The sequence below is a fragment of the Anopheles bellator genome, chromosome 2, assembly GCF_943735745.2.
Source record: "Anopheles bellator chromosome 2, idAnoBellAS_SP24_06.2, whole genome shotgun sequence".
Classification (NCBI taxonomy): Eukaryota; Metazoa; Arthropoda; class Insecta; order Diptera; family Culicidae; genus Anopheles; species Anopheles bellator.
Window position 1 is genome coordinate 33,783,907 of NC_071286.1, and position 27,663 is coordinate 33,811,569.

Sequence of the window (27,663 nt, forward strand, 5' to 3'; positions counted from 1 at the left end):
TGCGGGGACAGATGATGCGTAACGTAATATTTTTGGCATTTCAGATTAATGCGGCGCTTCTGTCGAAACGTATATTTGGCCGAGGTGTAAACAGTTTGGCATTACAAATTGATTTTACGCTAGCGTATTCTCAGCTTATAGCAGTAAACATATTGTAGTCAATCAACAACGCCGTAATGCTTTAAATTGTATCATCAAATGTTTATTTGAAATTATTGATAAACCGGTTGGTTTCGTCATACTCAAGGGCGTTATTGTTATACGACCAAGGGACATCTCTTTCTATTAGTTTCATTTAAGATAAGCAATGGTGCTGCGGTGATTGCTATTCCGATATTATGCGTTTGTACACCATTCTTAGTGGAGTTCAAAAATGACAGATTCGTACACTGTCGCATCAAACATTTTTTCTTAATTATTTCAATTGCAGAAGTAAATGACTTTAGTTCACAACAATGGTTTTTAATCTAATGACTTTCTGAATAGTGATTAGCTGGTTGAGGCAACTGGCCGTTGACCTTAGACGCAAACCCCTATCAGCAAACTACGTGCTAATGTGAATCCAATTTCTAAGGGGTAATCGTTGGAACGCGCAAGTGAAGGTGTGGGAATCAAACTCAGTATCTAGTTCTATTTCCAAAAAATGGGAGATTCATCGTCTGGTACGACCCTGTTCAGCATTCGTCGTCACCCTGGCAGCATTCAATGGCAGTGTGAAACATTTGCCTTAACGATAGGTTGGGCTAAGGCTGCGGTCATAGTCTCGCCCTGTGGCCGGAGGAAGGCTCATCGAGACGGCACTATCGAGTCTATTGAAGAGAAATGAATTTCACGGTTAACCTAACGCATTAGCACCATTTTGTCGTTTAGGCCACGTGTACTCACCGACGCGCTTCACTTTCTAACAAACCCGAATCGAGCGGATCCTGGGCCACGTTGCGCAACGAATCTCCGATAGTTTGTCGGAGTTGCTGCATCTCGCGTCCTGCACGTGAGCTACGTAGAATGTATTGTTGTCGCCGTTTCGCCTCCTGTGCCAATTGTTCCCGTAGCATCGATACTTGGTTCTCAAGCCGAGTCACTTGTTGTCGGTGCGATTGTTCGCGAGCATCGAGTAACCGTTCCGCTTGAATCTGTGCACTGCGAAAGCGTTCAACATCACCGGCACCGCCAAGACTACTGCTTTTACTAGGCGATTCGAGTAGCTTGGCCTTAGATCTCGCCAGTTCGGCTTCCTTTTCGGCAAGCATTGTCTCGAGGCGGCGAACTTTCATGCGCAATTCGCGGCCTTCTTGCTCGATCTGTGCGTGGTCAAGGCCACAGTTGAAGCGAACCGTCGCACTCGATTCCAGGTTGGTGGTCGAATCTAGTCGGTTGGAATCGTACTCTCCGCTCTTTTTCTCTGACCGGTCGAACAAGGAATGGCTGGCAAATTTGCTGCCGCCGTTAGAGGTACGCTTTTCGTGCTCCAGAGTGCGAATCTTCTCACTAAGCGCTTCCACTTTGTTACGCAGCTCGGTGCGCTCTCGTTGCATACTAAGCATTTGACGGGCGAGTTCTGTATCTCCGCCAACTGTATTAATTGCACCAGACCCAGAACCAGAACCAAGGCCACCGGTGGCTGCTAGTTGTTCACTGGTTTCTTGATTCCACTTAGCCAACCGCAGTTGACTTTCCAGGGTGGACTTTTGCACCTCACATTCGGTCAGCTGCTCCTGTAGCCGTGTAGTGCTGTCCTGCGCGGCTTGCTGATTTCGACGCAACTCGTTGATGGAATGCTGAGCAGCTTCTAACCGTTCAGCTAGCACGCGCCGCTCGTTGTCGCTCTTTGTGAGCGTTTTCTGCAACTGCTTCAGTTTATCTTGTTCGAGCGCCACCGTATGCCCTTGGTTGGTATGCTGACGGTGTAACCCAGCAATCTCGCCCCGAAGTTCCGTCTCCGTGATAGCAGCCGCCTGTAGCCGCTCCTTCAGTTGATCGACAGTACTCTTCAGAGCTACACAACGATCTTCCAGCTGTGTCAACGATCTTTGCTGGTTCTCGAGGCGCTCCTGCTGATTGCGTATAGTGCAGTCCTTCTCCTGCATGGCCATTTGCAAACGCTGGATGTCTCCCTCAAGTGCGACCCGCTGCAGATCAAGCTTGGAGGCGCGACCCTCGGTGCGGCTCAGTTCGTCCTGCAAGTGACGCTTGTCCGACTCGAGACGGGCACCAGTCTGGCGACATTTTTCCAATCGTTCTTCAAGATGCACCTTTTCCTCGGACGTGCTACCGAGCGATTGTTCCAATTGGGCGGCCTTTTCCCGCACTGCCGTTAACTCCTCCGACTTTTGTCGCAACGTTTCTTCTACCGATTGGAGTGTGGTTGCTTTCTGCGCCAACTGTGCCTCTAGGTTGGTTTTAGCTTCGTGAATTGCACGGTTGTGCTGTTGTAGTTTGTTGATTTTCGTTTCCAGCCGCAACTGGCCATCGCTAGCCTCCTGTAGCTGGTTACGAGCAGTGCACAACTGAGCCTTGTAATCGTCTCGTTCGCGCTCAATGTGTGCAATTTGTTGCATTAGCGTACGTATACCCTTGCGAACCATCTCCGGATCGACATCGATCAGCACATTTTCGCCGGATAAACTTCGCGTGTCGTGCTGTCCGTGGTGTTGATGGTGGTGATGATGATGATGGTGATGGTGCGGCGGATATTCATCGCGATCCGAACGGCTACCCCGGGCGGGACTGTAGCGCCGCGAAGGACTCATCAACCGATACGGTAGGCTCACCGATCCGTCCATCTGTATGCCGGCGATCCGGCGTAGCGTGTGACCGATCGAACTGAGCTTGTTTTCAACTTCCTTCTTTTGCCCTTCGAGCTGCACCAACTGCTCATCCAGTGCTCGAACACGTCCCTCCGCTCCGCCTAGCCGTGCTTTCAACTCCTGTATCTGCTGCGTGGCGTCGGCCAAACAGACTTCCAGATTGTGCTTCTGATCTTCAAGGCGTTTTTCACGACCACGTCCTTCTTCCAAGCGAGTGCATAGGTCTTGCTCTCGCTGATGGAAGCGATGCTCGTCTTGATTCGCCTTGCAGCGAGCACGGCCAAGCTCCTGCCGGGTGGCACACAGAGTGCTCTCAAGATCGGCCATCTGCTTCTTGATCTGATGCAACTCCGCCAACACGCGTTCCTTTTCCTCGTTCTCGTTCGTCAGCCGTGCCTGCAGTTCCTTTTCGCAGGCATCTTTTTGGCTAGTGTCCGTTTGGAACTTTTGTATGTCCGTTTGAGCCGTCGACAGTTCTTGGTTCAGCTTGCTCATGTTGTTGTCAGTTTCCTTCAGTATCGTTTGGAGACGTACCTTATCTTGCTCGAGTGCGTTACGAGTTTCTTCGAGCGCTGTTGAACGTGGATCGCAAAGTTACATTAATATTTTACGACTAATTTTCGTACAACATTCAGCATAATTTAACACATCAGTCAAAATTTGCGAGTCCACACCTCTGAAGGCAGCCTTCCGGTCGTATACTTACACGAAATCTTTGCAACGGCATCCTCTATAGTGCGCGCCTGCTGCCGTCGCTGTTCTTCGACACGCTTCACATGATCTCTTAGTTCTTTGTTACTGTCGGCGTACTTGTCGCGTTCAATGTTGCTGTCAGCCAGAGTGCGCCTCGTGTCGGTCAATTCTTTTCGAGTACCATCGGTGTGATTTTCGGCTACAATAAGAAAGAGTCAATAAGAAAATATTTGGAAATTGTAGAAGGTCTAACACCTTACATTCTTTCAATTTTCTCTGCGTATCCTGCAGCTGATGGTTTAGGCTATCGCAGCGATCCTCCGAAAGGCGTAACTGTACCTTCAACTCTTCGCCATCTTTTATTAGTGTATCTTTTTCCTCTCGTAGTGCTCCTGCAACAACCTCGAGACGATTAAGCTCCTCTTCTGCCCGTATACGCGCTTCTTCCATCTTAGTGCGCATCTTGCCAATCTCATCCCTCAGACACCCGATCGTTGTGCGATCCTTGTCCTGTCTGGCAGCCATCTCTCGCTTCAAACGGTCGCCATTTTCCAGTTCGTTCTTCAACTCGCGGGCGGTAGATTCCAGTTTCTCAATAACTGCCTGCTTGTCACGGTGGGCCATCAACAACGCCTGCTGTTTATCGTTTTCCGCCCGCAGAATTACTTCTTCATGCTGCTGGTTCAACGCTTCCAGGTGCAACTGCAGCGTTTCGAACTGTTCGCGCAGATGCTGAATTTCTACATCCTTGGCGTTTTCCAATCCCTGTAGCGCCTGTTGCATGCGCTTCTCGAGAGTTTGACGAATTTGTTCCTTTTCTTCGTTTAGTTTTTTGATGTTTTCCTCGCTGAACGTTCGCAGGTTTGACAGCTTCTGTAGGAACTCAGCTTCTTGGTTGGCCGCCGCGTTGGTGAGCTGTATTTTGATATCTTGAGCGCGACGCTCCGCATTTTCAAGATCTTTGTTGAGGCGAGCAATTAGTGCCTTGTGTGATTCCTGCTTGATCAGAAGATCCTGGTTTTCTCGTTCTAAAACTTCTTTTTTGGCTTCAGATTCTTCCAGTGACGTGTTGGTGTCGAAGAGTACGGCTTCAAGAGATTCCTTTTCACTGCGAAGAGAAGCTAATTGTTCCTGTAAAATAAGCACAGTGCATTGTTAGTTGGTTTTAAATTATATTTTAAACAGACATCACTCGAACGCGTCGGTGGTGTAATGGTCAGCATAGTTGCCTTCCAAGCAGTTGATCCGGGTTCGATTCCCGGCCGACGCACGGACACTTTTTGCCCGTTCACTAGTCGTTTACCTGCAATCTCTGCAACTCTTTTTCGTGCCCTTCAATTGTCACCGTCTTCTCTTCACTTTCCTTTACTAGCTCTTCCAGAGACCGATTCAATCGACCGTTCATCTCGTTGGACTGTTCGAGCCGTTGTCTCAAGCGCATCACTTCTTCGCCAATAGTTTCCTTTTTACGAGAAATTGCCGCCAGTTGGTTGCTGAGGTCGTTTCGTTCTCGTGCAACGCAGCTTAGTTCCTGTTCGATTTTATCCTTCTCCATTTCAAGACACTTTAGACGCTCGCTGATGGCCAGCTTTTCGGAGTCCATATCCAAACGTGCCTGCTCTGCACTGATGAGCTCTTTTTTAAGCGACGCCAAATCGGCACCCTGGTCTCCCGCTTGTGCTCTTAGTTTGCCACGTTCTTCGTCCAGCTGAGTTACCGTGGTTTTCAGTTGGCGTATTTCCTGCTCTAAATGTTCGTTCGAGCAATTACGCTTCTCCAGCACTGTCTGTAACTCGTTGCGCTCTCCGGTGACACGGTCCAGATCGAATTCCAAATCTATTTTCTGTTTTTCCAGAATACTCAAAAGACCGTCTGACTCAATACGTTGCTGCTCGAGCAGGTCGCGCGAAAGGTACAGTTTATTCAGTTCCTCACGCAAAGTAATTGTTTCTTCGCGTAGTCGACTGCACCGCTCCTCTTCCGCTCTATAATGTGAAGATGCATAAATCAAAATATAAAGTAACGTTAGCAAAATACGCAAAGCCGTAACGTTATGTATAAGTATGCAAACATTTAACATTTATTACGATAAAAAGCAACAAAAATGTAGTTGTGATATATAATTCTTTAAGCAGACGCACAACAAGGAAGCCTCGTAGCCGTGATCGTCTAGTGGTTAGGACCCTACGTTGTGGCCGTAGTAACCCAGGTTCGAATCCTGGTCACGGCAGTGTTCTGTTCTACGCAAAAAATGCAAAGAAAAAGCACTGTCACGGAGAGGCAGGCAAATCCGTTCCGAATACTTTTTTTGGCTGGCTAGCTTCGTACGATTTTTTTACAATTTTGCACACATTTCAACAGGCATTATTATAAAAAAAAACTTCTCCTACTATCACGATACTTCTCAATTAGTATGTTCCGACCCGCTAAAACGCTTAAATCCCTCTTAACGTATTTTTCTAATTCTTGCTTAGAAAAAATAATTTGAGATGATAAAAACAGAAGTGTTATGATTGGGGTATTGTTGGAAGACCATAGCGAAAAATCCTAATACTCAGTATGCTGCGTATCGAATAAGTAAACGCAGAGAATGTCTTTTTGTAATGAAAACAGTTTTGACTTGCGCTAAATGCGAAATTTAATCGGTATTGTCTTTTGCGTTCAAATGAGCAGTTTTAAATACGTGTTTGGAACTAGGTTTTCCGAACGACCGTGTGGCCTAATGGAGAAGGCGTCGGACTTCGGATCCGAAGATTGCAGGTTCGAGTCCTGTCACGGTCGGCCATAGTGTAAAATCTTTTTTTTCTTTTCCATCTCCCGTATGGGGAGATATTTAGTTTTTGACTATGAGCTACCTAGGAACTGAATTGCCCATAATCTCCAACAACAGTGAAATATTGAAGAGTTACATTGGTCTTACCTTAAGGTCAACTCTTGCAGATCTTTATCTTTGTGAACACGTTGCAGTTCCATTTCGATCATTTTCTTCTCTTCCTCCAGCGCATCGTACATTTTCTGCACTTTGCTGTTGACGTTTTGCAACTTTTCGTAGTCCGTATTCAAACTATCAACCTGTAATGTAGAGGGGCAAATAATGTGTACCAACGAAAATGCAACTCCCGGACAGGTGACCAAGGCTTACGATTGAGTTTAGTTCCGCTTTGCCGCGCTCCACCGTATGCTTGTCGGACCGCAACCCATCCAGCGTCTTCTGCAGACTGTCCCGCTCTTTGTACAGCTCCGAGAGCTGGTGGTTGGCCGAGTCCAGCTTTTCGCTCAGCTCGGAAACTTTGGCCGAAAGCACACCGCGCGTATGCTCGCAGTTCTCGAACTGCTTCTTCGTCGCCTTCAAGGCGTCGTTGTTTGTCTGCAGCTTCACCTGCAGATCGTGTATCGCCAGTTGGTACTTATGCAGGGCAGCCTGGACTGCCGAGATAGTGCCTTCGGCGAACGCTTGTGACGTTCGCAAACCAGTGCTGCCCCCGATCCGCTTGGGAGACCGAGGAGCACTCGGTGCCACACCCGAACTGACCGGCTGCGACAGGTGCAGATGCTGGTGTCCTTCGCTCAACTCTGCCGTTGCCGCGGAATTCGTTTCTGAATCCTGCACCACCGCATGAGCAATATCGCGTAGGGCGGTCTGCAGCCGCTCCAGCTCTTCATTCATCTGATGCGCTTGTGCCGCCTGATTGTCGGCCTGCGAGTAGCGTTCGTCTAGTAACTTCAGCTCCTGCGCCATCTGTTGAAGGCGCTGGTCGCGGTGGCCTAGCTCCTGCTTGGCGGCTTCGTGCTGTAACCGGAGCTCGCTAAGCTGTGATTTGAGATCCAAATTTTCCCGCTCGATGTGCATCTGCTGCGCTTCCTACAATGTGTTAGTAGAACCATTAGAGGTGCCACTTTTAACGGGCCAAACTGCAAAGAAAGGTTTACCTCGAATTTCGACGATTGCTTCAGATTCACCGAAACGCCGCTGCAGGCACCCGCGGCCTCGCGACACGTGCCGGACAGCTCGAGATGCATACGGCCGAGTTCCACCTTGGTCGTAGCGGCCATCTCGTTGTACATACGGCGCACCTGCACGACTTCGCGCCACATCTTCAACAACCGCGTGTGCTCGTTATTGTAGTAATCGTTGAATGCCTAAAGGGTGAGTTGAACATATAATGGAGGGACCCATTGTACACCTGGCGTTGTTGAGAGCGCCCGTGGGCTGTGAAAAACGGGTTCGTAACCAGGATCAGATTGTACCCTAACCGACCACATAAAGTCGTAACAAGGTGGGTTGGCTGGCCGGAATCAAGCACCGAGCGCTTGGGCGTGCCAATCATCACTTCCCGTTGTTTGAACCTAGCCAAAGTGAGATTTGGTCGCCGTTTTTAACCCCTTGCGTACGTGTTTTGTCAGCGATTTTTAAAACTGGCCTGCTTGTTTCCAACGCTGGCATACACAAACAGTTGCTGTGCTCAGCTGGGCTTCTGACAAACGCGAAGTGTGTCTATAAATAGAACTCCCCTTTGCTTCGCCACAGTGTTCCACGCGGTTCCGACTTACCTGCTCCTCTTCCTTCCATTCGTCCTCCTTGCTCAACAGCTCGTCGCGTAAACATTCCCAATCATTCGTCAGCTTCTGCAGATCGTTCGTTAGGGCTTCGTTGGTACGATGAGACTCTTCCAACTGCTGGCGCAGGCAGGAGTTCTCGACCAGAAGTTTTTCGCATCTGCGATTGCCACAATGACACACAGTACGGATTGTTGAACAGAACAGAACAAGAAACAATGCACGCGTGTGCGTATCGTCTTACCGTCTTCGTTCCTCGTCTAGCTGGTGTCTAATTTCGTCGTGCGAACCTTCCGAGTACTTCCGGCAGGGAGACTGCGAACGGGAACGCGATCGGGCACGCTCCCGCGCAATCACAGGGCAGGCCGTAGCCGGCAGACTCATTGGACCGCCACCGTCCATGGACGGACATACTCCAACGCCGCCACTAGCCGGTGCTGGAGATGGTGGCCCGTAATGATGGCGCGAGGACGGTGATGCATCCCTGCTTGCCGCACTGTGATATCGACCACCAGGACCAACACCACCGCCACTTCCGGAACAAACGGCCGCTGGCGACTGCTCCAGATCCGTGCAGCGCTGTTTGTACTGCAGCACCTTCGCTTGCAAACGACTGACGAGGGCCGCCTGATTGTTCTGCGCCTGTTTGTACGTATCCAGCCGTCGCCGGTAGTTGTTCGCTTCCTCCTGCAGCCGGTGGCGCAGTTCGTTGTTCTGCCGAATCAGAGCACTGGTGTCAGCCACACTAGGACCCGTCCCGACACTGCCGCTGCTGGACGTCATCCTTGGAACCGTTGGTACTGGTGGTCCGGCAACTGCTGCAGCGGTACCGACAGCGGACGTGTCAAGGCGGCTTTTGGTGAACGGTCTTGAGAATGGTTTTTTCGCTCGATCACTCGAACTACCGAACCCGGTACCACCGGCACTGGTTCCTCCTCCACCGCCTTCTAAATGCCGCAGTCCTACACTCGGAGCACAATCCTTACCGCTCAACTGCAACAAAGCGAGACAAGATGGTGAAAGTAGTTGATGAGATGTATCGTCTATCTAGTGAAATAACGATCAACGATCGCCGGGGGAACAACCTTGAACGAAACCACTTTTTTCATTCTAAAACAGACCACCGGATGACAGAAAAAAACACGACCATCCCTTACACTCTGACCACGCTCGACTGACCGCCCACCGCGAAGCTGAGGTCGGAACTGCGACAACGAAAAGTCTAATCAAAACAAAGCTCACAGAGAACGGTCAGTCGCTGGGCAGAAAATCGATATCCAGGACCCTTCCGAATGGGGTGTTCCCCTATGCGGCTGGGTGGCCTGTGGTCAGGTGAATAATTACGACGTCATGAAACACGCCGTCGGCCAAGGGGTGCCGAATGCCACACGCTGTAAATCCTGCCAAGTACGGAGGAGGGCTCCTGCACATGGTTGAATGACCACCTGTCTCTGGATTGAGTCACGTGGCGTTACGTGAGAAAATTACCTTCTCCAAAATGGGCAGTGTTGTCCCACTTCAAATAAAGCTTAACGTAGCCATAAAGCAGAAGCAAAGCAAAATAAGCATAAAAGCTACAACGAAGAGATTGATAAAATTTAAGAAAAAAATGTGGAACGCTTCACGATTTTGCGTGTCATCCTTGCGCAGGGGCCATGCTAATCTTCTCTGTATCGTTCCAATTTTAGTATATGTCCAGCCGAAGCTAGGACGAGGGACAAGTTACAGCACACCGTATATATAATCCCGACCACTTGTTTCTGTTCTAGCGATGCATAAGCGATATTGATTTACGGCAGCGCCATCTACCGAGCATTTGGTAGCAACTCGACGGTTGGGCGTTCCGTGCGAAGAGATGCCAATTATTTCAATTATTTCCGCTACCTTATTCTATTGAGCGACGCATGGTCGGGAAGGGAAAGCCTTTGAATCAACAAACTCGAAATTGCCATGGTTGTCACTTCAATTTGCTCCGTTTGATTATTTGGATGTTTGTGGAAAATAAGCGCACATCAATCATCACAGGACACTAATGGAACGCTAATTTGCCGACAAAAGTATCGATATGTTGCCAAGCTAAGGTCATAGCATTAGTTAAATATCATGGGGGCTTAGTAAACAACGGTACGAGATTCTTTCTACGAGCGGACATCACATTCATTTCAAGAATTAGTTAATCTAATTTCCCTCTGAGAATCATTCTTTCAATCATTCCTTGTTACACACTGTGATGGAGTCGTAGTGATGGAAAATGAGAATAGTTATGCTTTTATGTAGCAATCATATTTTAATGGTAATCATTACCTGTGCGTGAGAGACACAGGGGGACTTGCTATAGTTTGGGATGGTGCCATTTTTTCCCCTAGTTTCTGCATCTTGTCCCAATAAAACAAACAACGATTATTCATCGTCAAGTGCATAAATAAGCGTTACCGTAGTAAATAAACTTACATTAAAACCATCCCCCTGCGCGGGTTTATTTGCTGCCCCCAAACACGATCGAATCGCGGTTTGCACGAGGGAACAATCCAATTTAAAGATACGGAAGTAGAAACAACATAAATGGAAACGCTGCTCAATGAAGGCATATCGTCATGGTTGAATTGAAAATGGAAGAAAAGAAAGATTATTATCGAATACACTGAACAAATTCCTCTTCCTTATGACACACAGCCGTGTTTCGTGACACGATTGACGATATTTACGAAAACCATCTCTCCCGTTCACGAGGCTTTTGCTGCATGGGGACCGCGAGTCAACGGAACCTGGTAGGCTCGCGGTTCGCACAATTTTCCACTTATTTATTCACTTGTTTACGGGCTTTATTGAAAGGCACGCTAGAATGTTTATGATTATTTATGACAGGCGCGACTTGAGCGTGCATGGTTTCTGCTGTGGCGGTCTTTTGGGGCTCCATGTCTACGGTTACACCCGATACTGAGGCATACGCAGGAATGGAACTAGGATGATGTTTGTGTCCCATTTGTGTGCGTCTGTCGCGTTTAGTCATTTTGTCCCAGCCATTTTCAAGAAAATATTTGCAAACCCAATGTGTAGCTCAGGGCAACGGGTCCTGGGAATCTATTGATGGTTTCCAGCGACGGAACCGACACGGAACCGCCGCCGTATGCTTCCGTGCTACCGCCGCAGTCAACAGTCAGCAGCTAACGCTGGGACGGTTTTGATTTATTGCCTTGCCACCAAGCACTGGAGCTTCGCGGTCCTTTTGCTTGGATTAACTGAAAGAGTAGTAAAAGTTTTGCGGGATCGAAATTTGTAGTAAACAAAAATCGGTATATAGGCCAATCGCGACCGTCTGTTCCGGTTAGTACGTTTCTGTGAGTGTGTGGTGGTTGTGGTTTGGTAGATGAATTGGTTACAAAATTTGATCGATAGAATGGAAAGGAAGCAACGCAGCGTGGCATCGTAAGCCATCGAGTAGTCCCAAGCCTGGATAATGGAAGCAGAATTGTTCTTTCAGCAATACCATAATGACGTGACTGCACCATAGATCATCACTGATTGCACCGATTGATCGGTCCCAATAATAAAGATGTCATTTTTCTGCACCCTGGCAGTGCATAATATTGCGTGCTAAAGTTGAAGTTGCGAATCAGGCATTGAAATACATTTTGTCTAATAAATATTTGAAATCTCCTAAACAACAACTGATCAAAATTATTCATACAATTATTTTTATCACCTTCCGCAGATCAACCTTTCGGAATTAATAAATTCCAAAGGTTATCGAATTTAGGCTACCTATTGCAAAGGACTCCGAGGTGCAGAGCAGATCAGTAAACCCCGCTAGAAAACGGAGCACATACCTGAACGGCACCGATTGCGATGCGTCTGCAAAGTTTTATGAATGTGCCTAGCCACACAGTTGCCAAAGACCCGCGTAATCGTTACGATGCCGAGAACATGCCCTATTGACGGGTCTTCTTCATGTTCCGGACTCTTTGGTAGGTACATAACGAACCAGATTTGCGGTTAAACCGGATGTAGCCCCATGGTATGTTGAAACAGCGATTGACGTTGCTGTCTTCTTTAATTAGCGCACAGTACATCGCGTGCCAGCTCGGCGAAAGCAATCATCGCCAATCAAAACTACCTCGCACAAGCGGCAGCACAAGCTCCTGTCTTCAACAATCCTGTTTCCCCATCCTGGGGGAAATGCTCCGCAACTAGAGTCACGGACCATCGGCAGGAAGGCCGGCAAACGTTCAGGCATATTCTAGACCCAATGGAAGGATTATTTTTGACAGTTTACTGACAGCACTCCCGGGGACGAGCAACAGGTAGCAGCACGTCGGAAAAAAGATTCGATTTTTTCTCTTTCCCTCGCACCATTGCTGGGTTTTTGCAAAGGACCAGATTGGGTGGCGCCTACGGCTGTGGCGGTGTGGAATGGAGTTTTGCTTTGATGTCTCATGGGATGGTTCGCTGCCGACTCAGTGCGCGGACGGTATTGGAATGGCGAAAACGAGGAAAGTGTAGCAACAGAGGCAGTGGCCACACAGTTATCAGCAAATCGAAGAAACCACATTTAACCGGTTCTACTGCGTTGTGCTCGGCAGTTGGTTCGCGGCGCAAACGATCATCAAATCATCTCCCGCCTATCCGGCAGTACGACTGGCAACCGCACGAATCATTAACCCTAGCGGGGGTAAAAGTTAGTTCAGCATGTTTCAGCATCGAGCTACGGACTTTGAACTTTGCGCTGGGTAGTCCATGGTTGCTGCGTTGGAATTTGTATTGTTTTGGAATTTCCTAGCATACAGCCAATGCTGGCCCATCTTCTCTAAGCAACGGTTCCAAAAGGTGATGCAACATTAGATTCGCTGAATTTCCACGGCAATCATTTTACTATTTTTGATTAATTAGGTGGTTGTAGGAGTATTTAGAATTACACGTAGTTTGCAAAACTTAGTATTCTTAGTACTGAGAGTCTGAGTACAATGAATGGCTTAATGACTTATTGGCCAGAGTAACAGTGAGCGCAACATTGAGTTTTTAAACCTAATAGCGCTAGTTTGAATGTTAATTTCAATCAAACAAAATATCCTTCAATATTATTTCTGTAGGGTTTTTCGGTTATTTTTAATTAATTAATTAATTTTGTTTAATTGTTTTTGTTTTAATTTTAGGATTCCATTCAAGATGGTACCGATGTAAGAACCATTTCCGGAACGATTGTCCCTAACTAGAATTATAATTACGGATCTCTCGGATAATTACGGGTGCCCGTTTTACAGGCGATCTTTGCCGGAATCGCTGCTCCATGAACGGCCGTTCGGGCCAATCTGTAAGTGATGCAATTTTACCTTGGAAAACGACTAGCTCGTACTCTATTATAGGCTTATCTGGAAAGGAGCAAAACAAAGTAAAACAACAAAAAAAACCGTTCCAGCCACGATGAGTCCAAAGTGTATACGTTTCGCTACGTGCAGCCGGTCAAGTGGAGCTCAAAAGAGTGGACCAAGCCTTGGGCCGGCCGCGTTCCAAACTGCCACGGTGGTCCGGTGGCATTGAGAAGAAGGAGCGCGCGGACCGCGATTTCATCAGCTTTCGCATCTGCGTAGCAACAAGAAACTCCACCAGGATGCGCGCGCCACCCGCTCACGATGGGCTTGGCTCGATCGGAGAAAATCTTGCCTCCAAAGCCGGAAGAAACAGGAATCGCGCGCACTTCGCACCGTGTGAACAGTGCCGCCAACAGTGCCGTTCTCATCGCCAGCTTCACTCTCTATCATCATGAGCATCGTGTCATCATCGTCGCCCGCATGGTGATCACGTGCCGGTGGCGTTGGTGTGTGCGCCCATCGGCAGCATCGTTAAGCGCCACCCTACACGAACATGGCCGTGTCGCGGTCATGGGGCTCCTGGCGCATGCGAAAGCTGGTAAGAGGTTTCGCCGCATCCGCGACAGCTCTCGAACCGGAACACCGCACATAGGCATGGCGTGTACTGATAGCTGCTGTAAGCGTTCAAATTTTTTCAGTGATCCGACACTCGATCGATGCCTTCAAACCGAACGTTCAGAACGTCGAGCGTGTTTCGGGTTCGGTTCGTGTAGTGTAGTGCACACCGAGCACCAGGAACAGCCAGGAGATAAGGGATCGGTGCATGTTCTCCGGACGCTGTGTTTGCCAATGGTCGGAGGAGCACGGTCACCTATCAGTAGAATTTTGCAGTCATGCAATCGAGAGCTGATTTGGCAGACCGAACAGGATCCTGCATTGACACACATCGGCTACTAAGCACATGTGGCTGTGTACGCTGACATTGGATTGCTGCCATCAATAAGCGCGCGCGGTAACCAGCGACAAACTTCCCGGTCACTCCCGCCATAGTCCCTGTCTAGAATGGGGGGTCTGGGGGTCTAGAGCACCCAATTGCTGCGGTAGCCCACGCTAAAACAAAATAAATCACCTGCGTGGAACGGTGGGCCCATCCCGAAACTGGTCCCCTGTCCCGCGGGTCCCGACGTCAATGTTGGGAAAATAAAAAAAGGTTACTACGATCACGCTACTTGCACTTGCTGCGTGGAGACGCCCGGTAACATTTGTCAACCCGCATGAAACGTCTATTCGGGTAGTTGCCGGCGAGTCCGTGGGATGTCTTACAGGATAAAACGGAGTGTTTCGGGCCCCATTTCGACATCATACCACACAGCACAACATAAATTCGACTTGCAGTTCGACTTGATAATCGATACGCCGACGAAATCGGCTTGGTGGTGGTTCCGTGCCTCGCTGCGGTGACAGGTCGGTTCGGTTCATGTTAGATAGTCGTTTGGAGTGGTGGTCCCCATTTGGTGGTCGCTTCGTTCTCGCCACAGTCACTCTCGTCCAAGCAAGATCACGGCCATCTGGCATCCAAAAGTGTGTCCCAGTGGCAAGCGTGATGTGTGACGTAACCTGGAGGACGTTTACCACTAGAAGCGCTCCGGACGAATCCACCGATCGACCCCCGGAAAAAAACCAATCAATAACTTACGCGCGACATCACGCTGACGTTGTTGCGAAACTTTTGGAAATGCTCCAGCAGATAAACTCGGCACTTGACACAGAACTGCTCGAAATGCTGCACGCCACCAGCGGCAGTGACGGTTCGCGTCGCCGGAGAACGTTCGAAGATGAGTCTAACCGTGGCCTTTTCGTCGCGGTCGGTCGTCGCAGTGGCCGCTGGCCGAAGGAAGCGAGATGCTGCGTTCGGGTTCAGCGTGGCCGCTGCAACCGGCGGAAGCTTCCGGTTGTCGTTGGGCAGTCTCAGCCAGCCGCGACCATCGGCCGTGAGAAACAAACAGTCCAACAGCTCACTATTATCGACACCAACCGCGGCCACAATACGCTGCTCTGCCTGCGCTCGCTTTCGGTCCGCTCCGGATGACAACTGACGAGGAACTGAACCGTGCGAAGATACATCGGCCCCTTTTCTAACGGGCCCCTCGTTACTGTGGCCCGGTTGTTGGTGGTGGTTGTTGCAGAAGATAATTTGTTTATCGTTCACCTTGGTAGCGAAGCACAGATCGCCGATTTCGACAAACGACACCTTCACAGCGCCACTTCCTGACATGCGCCGTTCCAGTGCCACGGCCTGCCCGAGCAGTTCCAGGCAGCGGCTTCCGGCCACCGCCGATGTTTGGCGCGCTGTTGACAACCTCGCAGGTCCGGGGGCCCGCTGGGCGGCCCGTTCCCCACGTGAAGATTCCGGCGCTGTTCCTTCTTCGTGTTGCATTGCGGATCGGTTGCAGCGGACAGTGGAACGCTGAGCGCTGGCTATGCACACGACAGACGCCGCCCCAAAGGGGCCGAAGGAACGGTTAAAAAAGTTCACACGACGTGCTTTGAAAGTAATTTGAAAACTTTCAACCGTCACTGTGTACAGGCCAGACCGACCCAAATGTTGCAGCGGCGAAGAACACAGCCATCGGACGCGAAAGAGAGCTCTCACGAATCCACTGGATATAGGCCCCTGCGGGAAAGGATATGCGAACGCGCTATGAATCCGCGGGCCTGAAGGTTCGAAAGTCCACCTACGACTGATGCATTGGAATGAAGCTATGAATTGGGTCACCAGTGCCATCGCCTACGCCGGAAGCGCGGGAACTCCAAGGTGATGATGATGAATCAGCAGATAACACATTCGCTCTGCACGCTTGCCGCCACTCCGATACCTCCGATGGTGGTGCCTGGAGGACGACTTCACACCATTTCGCCGCGTACGCGACGGCGCGTCACATATGTCCTGATACATATGGTCAATGCTGCTGCTGCTGCTGTGACGTCTTATCAGCTCCATACGGGTGTAGGTCCATTTCGTTTAAACATCCCCTTCGAGCCTCGAGCATCAACAAACCAACCGTGCGCAGAGCGGCGAAAAACAACGGCCGTGCCTTCGGAAGTTGGTTTCCGTTTCTCGCCTGGTATCTGGTACTACTACTGTACCATCAGTTTTACTTCCATTTTTGTTTTTCTTCGTAATCCACTGATAATCCAAATATAGACAATATAGACAAGAGCGACGTCGCGGCCAACCGGGGACTTTATGCCACAAACAACCATTTTGGCTGCGAAATAAGTCCCGCAGCATAACAAACGGTCCGGTTGAAAGTTCAACGACTCTTAGAGTCACTCGTCTCGTCAAGTCGGAACGATGTTGCTGCGATGTAGATGGACAGTACAGTGAAGCTTAGTCAAGAACTGTTCCACTGCCAGTTGTGGTAGTAGACTTTGGAAAAATTGCGTCTAAGCGTATAAGTTACTGAGTGAGCTAAGAACCAACCAGAACCAATTGAATCTAAACGATCCAAAAATAGTGCTTAGCTTACTTTCTGTGACGGCTGCAAAAGGTTCAAACGCCTTATAGAGGTTAGTTTTGGATGTCAAATTCCTATGCTTTTCTCACTAATTTCCACGAAAAAAATATCGTTGGCTTCCGCACCGTTGAAAAGTTGGATTTAGGAACTTTCTTGGGGCTGTGCTAACTACCAAAAGGTACATTAGAACGTAATTGTAGACGAGAAATGCTAAAAATTGTGTGGCAAATGCTTTCGAATGCGGTCCCGTGCCGGCTAGAACCTTTATACGAAAGTAATAGAAAAGGATCGAACCGGAAATGGAAACCGAACCGAATACACCTCGGCAGGAGGGGTGGCACTGGCAATTGAGGGGTTCCGTTGGAGCCGTTACCACGCACGCAATAAGAACATAAAAAGCAAACAAACGCGCTCAATCCGCGCGCAAATAACCCACGTCCCGAAACGATGTTGATGGTACAGGCGCTCTGTCATGCACATGCAAAGTTTTTCAACCACAAACCAGACTGGCCCCACCGGAACTGGCGGGAACTCCTTCATGCGATTCCGTTTGCCGAGGGGCATGGCCACGCGGAATCCTGGCATTAGCTACGTCAGTTTACGGCGCTACGAAGAGAACGCCGTTTGTAACCCGCACCGGATTCGGCTCCTGCTATCAATCGTCTGTCCTACGCAGTACCGCACGTCGAGGGGTCGCTTGTCAGCTCGAACATCAGCCACACATGAACATGATGATAACCTTCGAGGCCGAGCCTTGAGACACACTGGGGACGTTTCTCCAAAGCCCCGTATCCCGTAAGAACGGTTAATGCCAATGACTGGTGGCCCGAAGCGGATCGTAATGCTGCCCGATATATGTTGGTGGGCCGTCAGTAAACAATCACCGACTTCGGTTCATCGGGATGGAGCGGTTCTTCGCGTGGGCTCGATTGAGCAATTCGGTGTCCAATGACGCAGATAACGGCCATTGCAACTGCACACGGGGCTTCTCAGAACATGAAAATCTGGCCAGAAGCGGCGCCGTTTTGGAACCGTCCATTCCTTCCTTCCGGCCCGGGACGATAACGGGGGGGATCGGGGACTGGTAAGGGTCTTGCAACAGGCCAACCTCATTCCGTCGAAACTGTGAAATGTTTTCATAAATCGCAGCACCTTTTTTCGATTTATTTTTCGACTCGCCAACGGCGAACACGGCCAACGGCAGCATCGAGAAACGAGATGGATGGACGGATGGATGGTGGACAAAGAGGGTAATCTTTATTTTTTGTAAACTTTAGACCTGCTCTCTCACGATAAGCGCACGGAATTGATTATTCACCTCTGGTATGTAAACACCGGGCGCACCGAGAAGCAGCGGGGGCATGTATGTCCCGCTCGCGCGGTTGTATGTTGCTGGTGACCCACGGGACCTGGCTCCCGGGCCTATCCATCGCCCATCTATTCGAGAGGCTTTACGGTCACTGCCAAGGACAACGCAATCCGTGCAGAGCCAGCGTGCCGGGCGGTGCTCAAAACAAGTCTAAATCGGGCACTAGTAAACTATCTTCTGGGCCGGCGGACCGGACCGAATCGGTCCCGGCCCCGATCCGTCCAAGGGTCAATCCGGTGGTGGCAACGACCACGATCGCGGGGCGTGATCGAAACTGTCTATTATGTCACCGGCCAGCACGCCGGCCAAAAACAAATCAATAACTTCTGGGATTTGCTCCCGACGGCGGCGGCGGCGGCGGCGGCGGATGCTGCAGGAGCTGTTTACTCATACACACGTAGCCGGTGATAGGTCGGTGGTACCTGTGGGACCGCCCCGGCTGCTGCGGGCGGGGCTCTACCACTCTACAGGAGCTCCGGCGGACCACTTTGGTGATAACGCCATCGCGTAGGACGTGAAGTAGACGGCGAGCAGCGAGCAGTCGTTGAGGATCGGGCGTTGGGATGTGGTTCCGTGCTCGCCCAGCCAGTTCGGCCAGAGTCTCTCGCCTATCATCCGGACGAGAAGGGAGCGTTTTTAAATAGACTTGCCGATTCCTGGTGCCCACTCAGTGTAGGTTCGAACGTTGCCCGAAGAACTTTGTGGAAACGGACGCAGGACGAATCGGGCCATCGCTAGAGCTGTTCCTGTTCCGCAATGTGCGTTTGAAGTGATCATTTCGAAGAAGATAGCTACCGGCTACCGGTGAACTAAGTTTACTCCAGTGCGCTCGGTGCGACCATGCCGTCCGCGAACAAGGACAAAATATTCGGCGCGTGGAGCCGTAGTGACAGCACGGGAAACGTGTACTTATCAAACAACAACAGCGCGGACAGTTTGGCGAAAATGTTCTCCCGCACGGCTCCGTCGAGTCCACGGTGGACACCGTACGGTTCGAGACACAACTCGCCCCCGATGCCGAGCTCTCCGCTGTCGTCCTCCCCGCCGACGACACTGCGGCGGAACTACTCGAGCACGTTCACGCTCATCCCCGAGGACCGGGCCATCGATCCGGTTTCGCCAACCGTCCCCAGCCGGCCCGGTCCGCCCGCGGCGGCGGCCGGACGCACGTCCAACGGGCGTATTCTGGTGCGGCTGGTGCTGTGGTGGCCGCTGCTGCTCATTACCATCGCCCAGCGCATCCTCGGCTTCTGCATGCACCTGGCCTGGAAGCCCTTCCTGATGGCGGCCCCAGCTTTCTGGCTGTCGGCCTGCCTGTGGATGTTCTGGAAGCTGATCACGCTGCCACTGGCCGGCATGAAGTGGGTACTCGTCTCGCTGCACACCCCGGCGCACGAGCGAAACCGCAAGAAACGCACCATTCTGCTCAGCTGTGGCAGCACGATCCAGACGCTGCACCTGGCCCGCAATTTCTACAAATCCGGTGCCCGGGTCGTGGTGTTCGAGTTTGAGGGCCTGTTCGCCCTGGCCCGCTTCTCGACGGCCGTGAGCAAGTTTTACACCATCCAGCGGCCGACACCGGAAACGGCCAACGAGTACATCGCGGCCCTGTGTGAGATCGTTGAAAAGGAGCAACCAACCCACTTCATCCCGGTGTGCGCTACGAGCCCGGCGCACTACGATGCGCTGGCCAAACCCCACCTGGAGCTGCGCGGCTGCTCCAGCTTCATACCGGGTGCCCAAGAGACGTACGTCCTGGACGATATTCTGCAAGTTATGCGCAAGTGTGACGCGAACGAGATCTTGCTGCCACCGCACCAGGTCGTTAGCTCGAAAGAGGAACTGCACCGACTGTACGATAGTGGCTGGCTGTCCGGGTTCCGGAACGTGATGATTGCGTCCGGAATGCTGGGTCTGCTGGAGCGCAGCAAGTACGTCCTGCCGGCCAACCGGCGCGACCTCAAGCTCGGGTACGAAGTGAGCGAGGGCCAGAAGTGGGTCGTTATCCGGGATGTGCTCGGTTCGCACTACGTCACGTGCACCACGGTGAAGGACTCGACGGTGATCGCGAACGTGACGTGTGCCATCCAGAGTGATACCCGCAGCCTGGTTCCGGAGGAAAATGCCGCGATCGAGCAGTGGCTGAACGAGTTCTTCCGCCGCATACGACTGCAACGCCCCATCAATGGCCACATCAGCTTCCGGCTGGTGAAGTGCCAGTGCAGCGGGCAGATCCTTCCACTCGGTATCCGGGTCGGCGTGTCGCTGCCCTACATCTGCTACACCGGCGTCCACTCGCGCGTGCTCTGCAAACCGTGCCCGCACTTTAGCCGCCAGAACTCGGGACCACTGGTGCAGGAGGGCGGTCGCTACTGGATCCACGAGACGGTCTTGAACGTTCTGCGGCAGCCGAGTGTCGACACGGTGCAGCAGCTCATCGGCACCGTGATCGACCAGCGAGAGGCTCTCTTCGTGTACTGGGACCCCCTGCCGTACTGCGCCTATTACCACTTTCAGCTACCCTTCAACTCCGTCAAACGGTTCCTGCACAAACGGCAAGCATCGCGGACGTCCGTGCCAGCAATGGCGGCACCGGTGCAATGAGCTATGCTCGCCACGTTCGCGCTCGTGTGTCTGTGTGTGTGCGTGAGATTGTGGGCGTGAGTGAGGATCGATGGAGACCCACGGAAGTGGGCTGGCGAAAATGAAGCTTCGAAATATGTGGACCACGGATCGGCGGCGTGACAGACGGATGAGGGATCACGCTGGAAAGCACGTGTCCCCCGCGGTACTTGTTACCAGTGGCCTAGCCCCAGTGGCCGTGGAGGCAAAACTCAACCACGTTGGATTGTGGTGATCATGTGAAAATAAACAATCGGGGCGGGGGCACCACCGCCAAGCGAACCGGAACTCTCCGTCGAGCCACGACGATGCTCGGCGGTGATGAAAATCAGCAACAGTGATGAAAACAAGTTAAACGAAAACACACCCATGGAGAGAGAATTACTAGACTTTGATCACAATCTGCTACGGGACGGTACGGGACGTCGAAAGAGCCCCCGGAAGGTGAAGCAAAGGAGATAATCGTGCACGGCCACGGCGGCTGCAAGGACTTATGCTGCGGCGGGATGTTTGGGCGGGTGTGAAAATGAAGATCAAGATTGAGACGTTGCGCACGTGCGGAAGGTATTTGGGCCGCATGACCAAATGGGTCAGCAGCAGCAAATAGATTTAAGCGAAGAGTGTGCGATGTGAACGAAAAGTGTCGACAAAACAGACAGACACCAGGAGACAGTTTGAGGCCCCATTGCTGCGCAATGTGGGAGCATCGAAAGCTGGCTGGAATTCGCGAAATACGGCGAAGTTGTTTCAAACACAATAACCTAGCATTAAAGTGGACTCACGGTAGGAATAGGTCGCCCTTTGCATTATTTGTTCTTTTCTACCCGATCAAATGTAGAGCCAAACGGAGTGATCGCCTCTGCTCGCGGTTATCGGTTGTAAGTTTGGCCCTGGCGTATGGTAGGGCGAGTCCAAATGAGTCAATCAAGCAGTAATCAGGGGCTTACGTGTACATATAGCATTGAGGTAAAGGAAAATATTAATCTACGGGCGATAGCGCCGAGTGGCGACAGCAAATCTATGTGTTTCAATGTGTGTGTTTACGTTCTTTTAATGGAAGTTCCCGCCCTGCGAATTCATAGGTTGGATCGTTGGAAAGAAATCTTTGCGTGTTGCCAGCTGTCATACACTGTCCATCACGAGGCAATAATCTCAACATTCAGCCCCGGAGGGTCAACGAACGAGCACAGCATAATGGCACAGCTTATGCTGTGTCGTACGGCGAAGGAGAGCGCGCAAACAACATTCCAACAAGTCGAGGAACTGGGCACTGTGCGATGATTTCGGATGATTCGTACCGAACGCACAATAGCGAAGTGCCAACTGCACAGAGCAGGAATGAACTGTACAGACTTGTTATGCTTTATACATCATTCTTTTAGTTCATAGTTTTGCCTATATACAACGACCAGCGTTTGAACGCAGTATCTAGTGAAAAAAAGGATGGTACAAATACAAATGAATACATTTACACACAACATAAAATTGCATAATGAATAAAATTGCATAATTTAAGCACATTTAGTACTCTATTGGCCCAGCCTTCGAGGGCAACCAGATTCACTCGATATCGATCTTCCTTGACCCGCGCCCTGCTTATAACCGTTGAACCATTTCGTGTCCAATGATTTTTTCGCAGTAACTCGTCTGGTGGCGCTTGAGATCGAGAATACGATCAAATACCTTGCTGCAGAAGCTGCACCGTCGATCCTTTTTACGCATCTCTCGATGCACGCGATACATGTGGTTACGGTGAACGCTTCCGGAGGAGAAGCTCATCTTGCAAATACTGCATACAAACGGACGTTCGCCCGTGTGGTAGCGCATGTGATCCTCGAGCGTGCGCTTGCTCTTAAACATTCGACTAGGCTCGGTGCAAATGGGACAGCGATAGCTCCGGACGTTTTCGTGCACAGTCCGTATGTGGTTTTGCTGTACATATTTGGTTTTAAACTGTGCCAAGCAGATATGGCACTGAAACGGCCGTTCAATGGCGTGCACGGTCAGGTGCGCCATCCACACGTCGCGCGATTGGAACTTTTCACCGCAAACCATGCACCGGTTCTCCTCTGGCCCCTGGCTCCCGGATGGCCCCAACGCCTGAGACCGTCGCGATATTCCGCGATTGTGGGTTTTCGTGGAAGCTGCTGCTGCGACCGCCGCCACCGCTGCCGTGGCACTGAAAATGGCACTCATACTGAATTTGGGTTCCTGATCATCGTTTGCCAACAGATTCGGTGGCATTGGCTGGCCATCCTGCTGTTCCTGCAGTTGTTGTAGCTGATGTTGATGCTGTTGGTGAAGCTGCCGCAGCCGACCTAGGATGTCGACCTGGTCGTCACGAGATTCGTCCGCCGTCAGGGTACTGCTACTGGTACTGTCACGCTCTGGCTCGCAGTCAAATGCAGCGTTATCGTCCAGCTCCTCTTGCTTGACGATTATCACCTCTGGTTCGATTCTGGGCAAAATTCTCGAACGTATAATCTTATCGTATTCCCTAGCACGCCTGCGGAAGTGCTGGAACTCTTGCATCAGCTGCAAGCAGCTTTGACAAGCGGCCGATGGAAAATCAATTTCCGGCTTCAATAGAATGCCGGTGCAATCTGTAATGATTGATATCAGCTCCAAGTTGAGCGGCTCACTGGTAGTCGGATGAAATAGCGGTACAAGACTTGTTTCGCGGAAACAAAAGCGACAGTATGTGCCAGGCATATCACTGGGGCTGGGGTGGTGGTGAAAACAGAAAATTACATGTATTTCAAAAGCTTTTCCACACCAACCATTTCGCCGCGATCCACTTACACATCGTTGTAGATTGTTAAATCCATTCACGGGGGTGCGATTCACGCGGATTCACGAAATGCTGGGCTCAGCGATGGTTTAGAAAAATTGTGCGATTTCCTAGAGGAGTAATTAGATCTCCTCGGAGTTCGCAGTACAGCGGGGCAACCGTTTGTTTACATTATACACTGACAACCATTTTCCCCCTTTTGCTTTCTCCACAACTTTAAACAAATACGTAATGCAGCCCTTGCGGCAGTACGCAGCCTTCCCACCGAATCCTCGAATATACAACCTAGTAAAAAAGCTAACGGTTATCGTAACACGCATGTCAGCTGAAGTTAACTTTTTATTTGTATAATTTTCCAGTCAATAAATACATTGCCAACTGGAGTATCCTGAGAGAGTTTGAAAATTAATATAAAGATCGGTTCCATTCTGCGTACAATGCTACACCGACTAATGCTCGTATAGTAACCGTGTAATTCCGTGCTGAGAGGGTTACCGTTGGCAACACAGCGCAAAACAAAAAGAACGGAAGATCGCATAAATTAAATTACATATTTAGATTATCACTCTATGAAACGAACCCCAAAGAAGGTAGATTATGAAACAACATAAGAATAAAGAAGTAATGCCAAGAGATGTGGAAGATGTGAAATGCATAGAAATGTGAAACATGTAAACAAAAAACAATTGAAACTCACCGCTACCCATGGCTAAGCCGGCATGACCGCAGCGACCAATTTAAACCATGATTATTTTGTTGTAAACACTTTACATTGACACGGATATCGTCCCATAGTTGATTCAGTTGTTGAACTACAGTTTATTTAAGTAATTCACTAATTTTCGTCACTTTTTCACATTAAAATCGTAACATTTTGCAGAACCACCAAATTTTGCGGCACACCACCCCACAAAAAAATCTACGCTTATTTGAACGACGTCCAAATGTCATCCGTTGCAACAACAAATAAAAGAATATGAAGAATGTACACAAACAACCGGTGTGTGAGGTTTTGTTCTATAAATGCACAAAACATGTCGTTACCCAACCGGCTCTACAGATATTTTGCGTCCACCGCAGCTCCGGCGAGAAAAGCTAGGTAACATGGGAATTCCAGTGCATCACTACTTTCGAGTACATTGTTTAAATCATACGTTTCTTCGACAATTCCTAGGACCGCTCTGAAAGGTGTCGTTGGGCTCGAGGTTCACGCTCAACTAGAAACGCAATCCAAACTGTTTTCTGGTGCTCGGGCCGAGTTTGGTGCAGCAGTCAATACGTGTGTTTCGCTATTTGACGCTTCGATTCCAGGCACATTGCCGGTTTTAAACAGAAGCGCGGTGGAGTTAGGCATAAAAACAGCACTGGCTCTCGGATGTGAAGTGAACGCGATGTCGATGTTTGATCGCAAACATTATTTCTACGCAGATCTTCCTGCGGGCTATCAGATAACCCAGCAGCACGCTCCTCTTGCCACGCGTGGATTCCTTTCTTTCCCAGTGCTTATTCCTGGAAAATCAAAGGCGCCATACTACAAAACGGCTAGCATTCATCAGCTGCAGTTAGAACAAGATAGTGGAAAGTCTCTGCATGATCCTGTAGAGCGAAAAAGTCTGGTAGATTTGAATCGTGCGGGTATGCCACTGATAGAGATAGTGTTCGAACCAGATTTGGAGACAGGAGAAGAGGCCGCGTCACTGGTAAAAGAGTTGATTTTGATTTTGATGCGCTTGAAGAGCTGCTCTTGTAAAATGGAAGGTAAGTGTGTTTTACTAGAGCCAAAATATATTCGTGAATAAGTGAGCCAAGTATGTGTGCGTCGGTGGTGTAATGGTCAGCATAGTTGCCTTCCAAGCAGTTGATCCGGGTTCGATTCCCGGCCGACGCACTATGCTTTTTTTATTTCAATTAAAGCTATTACAAATATTTTGAATTTTTTTGGAGCAAATATAATAATTCGAGTATTTCAATAGATCAAAATAAGATACTTTTATATATATTGCCATAGGTGATATTGAGCAGTGTGAACAAAGTTTTTTTGATGTTTGAAGCTTGAAGGTGTCAGTTTTTCACATTTAATTACTTTATCGAAGACATGGCGATCAGAACATGATGAAAGATGAAGGAGAACTGTTTATTGGTTAAGTTTTCACCCTGACAGGTACTGGTTTTCATTCGAAAGGTAATACAGCTAAACCGGATACTTTTCGAATTATGGTTTGTAACTGAAGCGTGTCTTTGAATAATATATGTAAAAGAAAAAAAACGGTCTTGTAAGCGGTTGTTTATGAAATTTGTATTGAGTGAACAAATATTGTTCTTATTTTTATTTTGTTGTTTGCTGCAATCAAGTCTCGATAGCCGTGATCGTCTAGTGGTTAGGACCCTACGTTGTGGCCGTAGTAACCCAGGTTCGAATCCTGGTCACGGCAGTGTGCTTCACACTGTCACGGAAAGAGGCTGAACATTTTTGGCGCTTGCGTGAGAGAGAGAGAGAGAGAAGAGAGTTAACGCCCCAAAGTCTCCTTCTAAAAATGAAATAAAGATCTGTCTTTTCTTTCGACCAAGTAGCTCAAACTTGCTATTGGCCAATCTCTTGGAAGGTAGAAAAAAACAAGTGATAAAAGGGTGAGAAGCTCCTTTGACAATCCTCAGGATAGCTTCTCAATGTCGCTTTAACATATTTTTTCGTAATGACTGTTTCTAGAGACTACGATTAGAGGAATATAATGAACTATTTTTATAATAATATATTTTTATTCGCTTTCAGAGGGTGCGTTGAGAGTAGACGCAAACATATCTGTCCACGAGCACAACACTCCACTCGGAACGAGAACGGAAGTGAAAAACATTGGCTCAGTGCGTGCCGTAGCACAAGCCGTTGACTACGAGATAAACCGTCAAATGGACATACTAGCCGTTGGTGGAATAATTCATAACGAAACTCGCTCATGGGATGCAGCCGGACGAGTGACAGTACCAATGCGAGATAAAGAAGTGGTGCAGGATTATCGTTTTATGCCGGAGCCTAACCTTCCTCCCTTACATCTTAAAGTAAATAATGAACAAACCGATGCTACCGACGAAGATGGGTTGATAGACGTTCAAAAAATAAAACAATCCCTCCCAGAACTACCAGAAGAGACCCGACAAAGGATTATGGCAACATACGGAGTTTCGCCGACTATCGCCATGATTCTTGTTGTAAGTAAAAACTTTAATACTATTTCCTATAGATTGATGTGCATTGCGTTATGTTTGTATTTCAGAACGATGTTACGTTGCATGATCACTTCCACAGCATTGTTGAAGAAGAGCACCAAAATCGTCCCCCGAAATTGGTGGCAAATTTTCTCATTAACGAATTCTTAACCATTTTGCATCGGAATAAAATGGAACCGACAGAATGCAGCATTCGATCAACCCAACTCGCTAAGATTGTTGATATGATTCAGCAAAACCAACTTAATGCTCATTATGCACGACTCGTTCTCCACGAACTATTAAACACTGAGGGTAGCCAAGATTTACAGACATGTCCAATCGAGATAGTCTCGTCGAATAACTGGTTTCTAATTACGGACGAGTCTCAAATCGATCAGCACTGTCAGCAGGTGATCGACATGAATCCTAAATTGGTAAAACAATATCGTAGCGGGAAGGAGAAAATGCTTTACGCACTGGCCGGAGAGGTAGCTAAAACGAGTGAACAGAAGGTTGATATGGTAAAGGCTGTGGAATTTTTGAAGAAAATGTTAAAATAAGACAAAATCCTAGTTAAAAAATAGTTACAAATTTTCTAATTCTAATTTTAATAAATCGTTGGTTGTCACATCTGTTATCTTCATCACCACTCTGGTAAGATAAAAGCAGGCAGCCAGATAAAATGGGGCGGATTAAATATATTGTCAGGTAAGTTTAAAGATCTGCGTTGTGAAAAACAAAAGTAGATTTTACACCATAGAACCGAGCTAGAATCGTAATTAGTGAGCCATTAATA

The 27,663-nt window shown here is 49.2% G+C and overlaps 4 protein-coding genes and 6 non-coding genes across 11 annotated transcripts; 7 read left to right on the forward strand and 3 right to left on the reverse strand.

Annotated features, from left to right (window-relative positions):
- Positions 1-240: 240 nt before the first annotated feature.
- On the reverse strand, positions 241-15,653 carry LOC131211457 (rootletin). 2 transcript variants are annotated; one of them, XM_058204924.1, is made up of 11 exons: positions 15,060-15,653; positions 8,302-9,050; positions 8,052-8,217; positions 7,431-7,640; positions 6,643-7,362; positions 6,421-6,572; positions 4,804-5,485; positions 3,761-4,631; positions 3,514-3,699; positions 886-3,379; positions 241-809 (listed from the first exon to the last, which is right to left on the reverse strand). In XM_058204924.1, exons 1-11 carry the CDS (start codon positions 15,636-15,638, stop codon positions 728-730), a joined length of 6,891 nt encoding a protein of 2,296 aa, XP_058060907.1. In that variant the 5' UTR covers positions 15,639-15,653; the 3' UTR covers positions 241-727. The 2 variants fall into 2 exon arrangements, with proteins under 2 accessions (XP_058060907.1, XP_058060908.1); XM_058204925.1 differs by lacking the exon at positions 15,060-15,653 and adding an exon at positions 9,143-9,166.
- On the forward strand, positions 4,699-4,770 carry Trnag-ucc (transfer RNA glycine (anticodon UCC)). The gene has a single exon. It is a non-coding gene; the product is annotated as a tRNA-Gly (tRNA).
- On the forward strand, positions 5,659-5,730 carry Trnah-gug (transfer RNA histidin (anticodon GUG)). The gene has a single exon. It is a non-coding gene; the product is annotated as a tRNA-His (tRNA).
- Positions 6,209-6,281, forward strand: Trnar-ucg (transfer RNA arginine (anticodon UCG)). The gene has a single exon. It is a non-coding gene; the product is annotated as a tRNA-Arg (tRNA).
- On the reverse strand, positions 9,663-9,769 carry LOC131212991 (U6 spliceosomal RNA). Its single transcript, XR_009156941.1, has one exon. It is a non-coding gene; the product is annotated as a U6 spliceosomal RNA (small nuclear RNA).
- Positions 15,654-18,845: 3,192 nt separating the features above from the next.
- LOC131211459 (uncharacterized) lies at positions 18,846-22,380 on the forward strand. The gene has a single exon (XM_058204926.1). The coding sequence runs from the start codon at positions 19,091-19,093 to the stop codon at positions 20,852-20,854; it is 1,764 nt and encodes a 587-aa protein (XP_058060909.1). The 5' UTR covers positions 18,846-19,090; the 3' UTR covers positions 20,855-22,380.
- An 88-nt stretch (positions 22,381-22,468) lies between these two features.
- Positions 22,469-23,820, reverse strand: LOC131211460 (adult enhancer factor 1-like). The gene is made up of 2 exons (XM_058204927.1): positions 23,675-23,820; positions 22,469-23,594 (listed from the first exon to the last, which is right to left on the reverse strand). Exons 1-2 carry the CDS (start codon positions 23,698-23,700, stop codon positions 22,469-22,471), a joined length of 1,152 nt encoding a protein of 383 aa, XP_058060910.1. The 5' UTR covers positions 23,701-23,820.
- Positions 23,821-24,656: 836 nt separating this feature from the next.
- LOC131210459 (glutamyl-tRNA(Gln) amidotransferase subunit B, mitochondrial) lies at positions 24,657-27,427 on the forward strand. The gene is made up of 4 exons (XM_058203714.1): positions 24,657-24,762; positions 24,838-25,421; positions 26,434-26,867; positions 26,933-27,427. The coding sequence occupies exons 1-4, from the start codon at positions 24,698-24,700 to the stop codon at positions 27,425-27,427; spliced, it is 1,578 nt and encodes a 525-aa protein (XP_058059697.1). The 5' UTR covers positions 24,657-24,697.
- Positions 25,480-25,551, forward strand: Trnag-ucc (transfer RNA glycine (anticodon UCC)). The gene has a single exon. It is a non-coding gene; the product is annotated as a tRNA-Gly (tRNA).
- On the forward strand, positions 26,024-26,095 carry Trnah-gug (transfer RNA histidin (anticodon GUG)). The gene has a single exon. It is a non-coding gene; the product is annotated as a tRNA-His (tRNA).
- Positions 27,428-27,663: the final 236 nt, after the last annotated feature.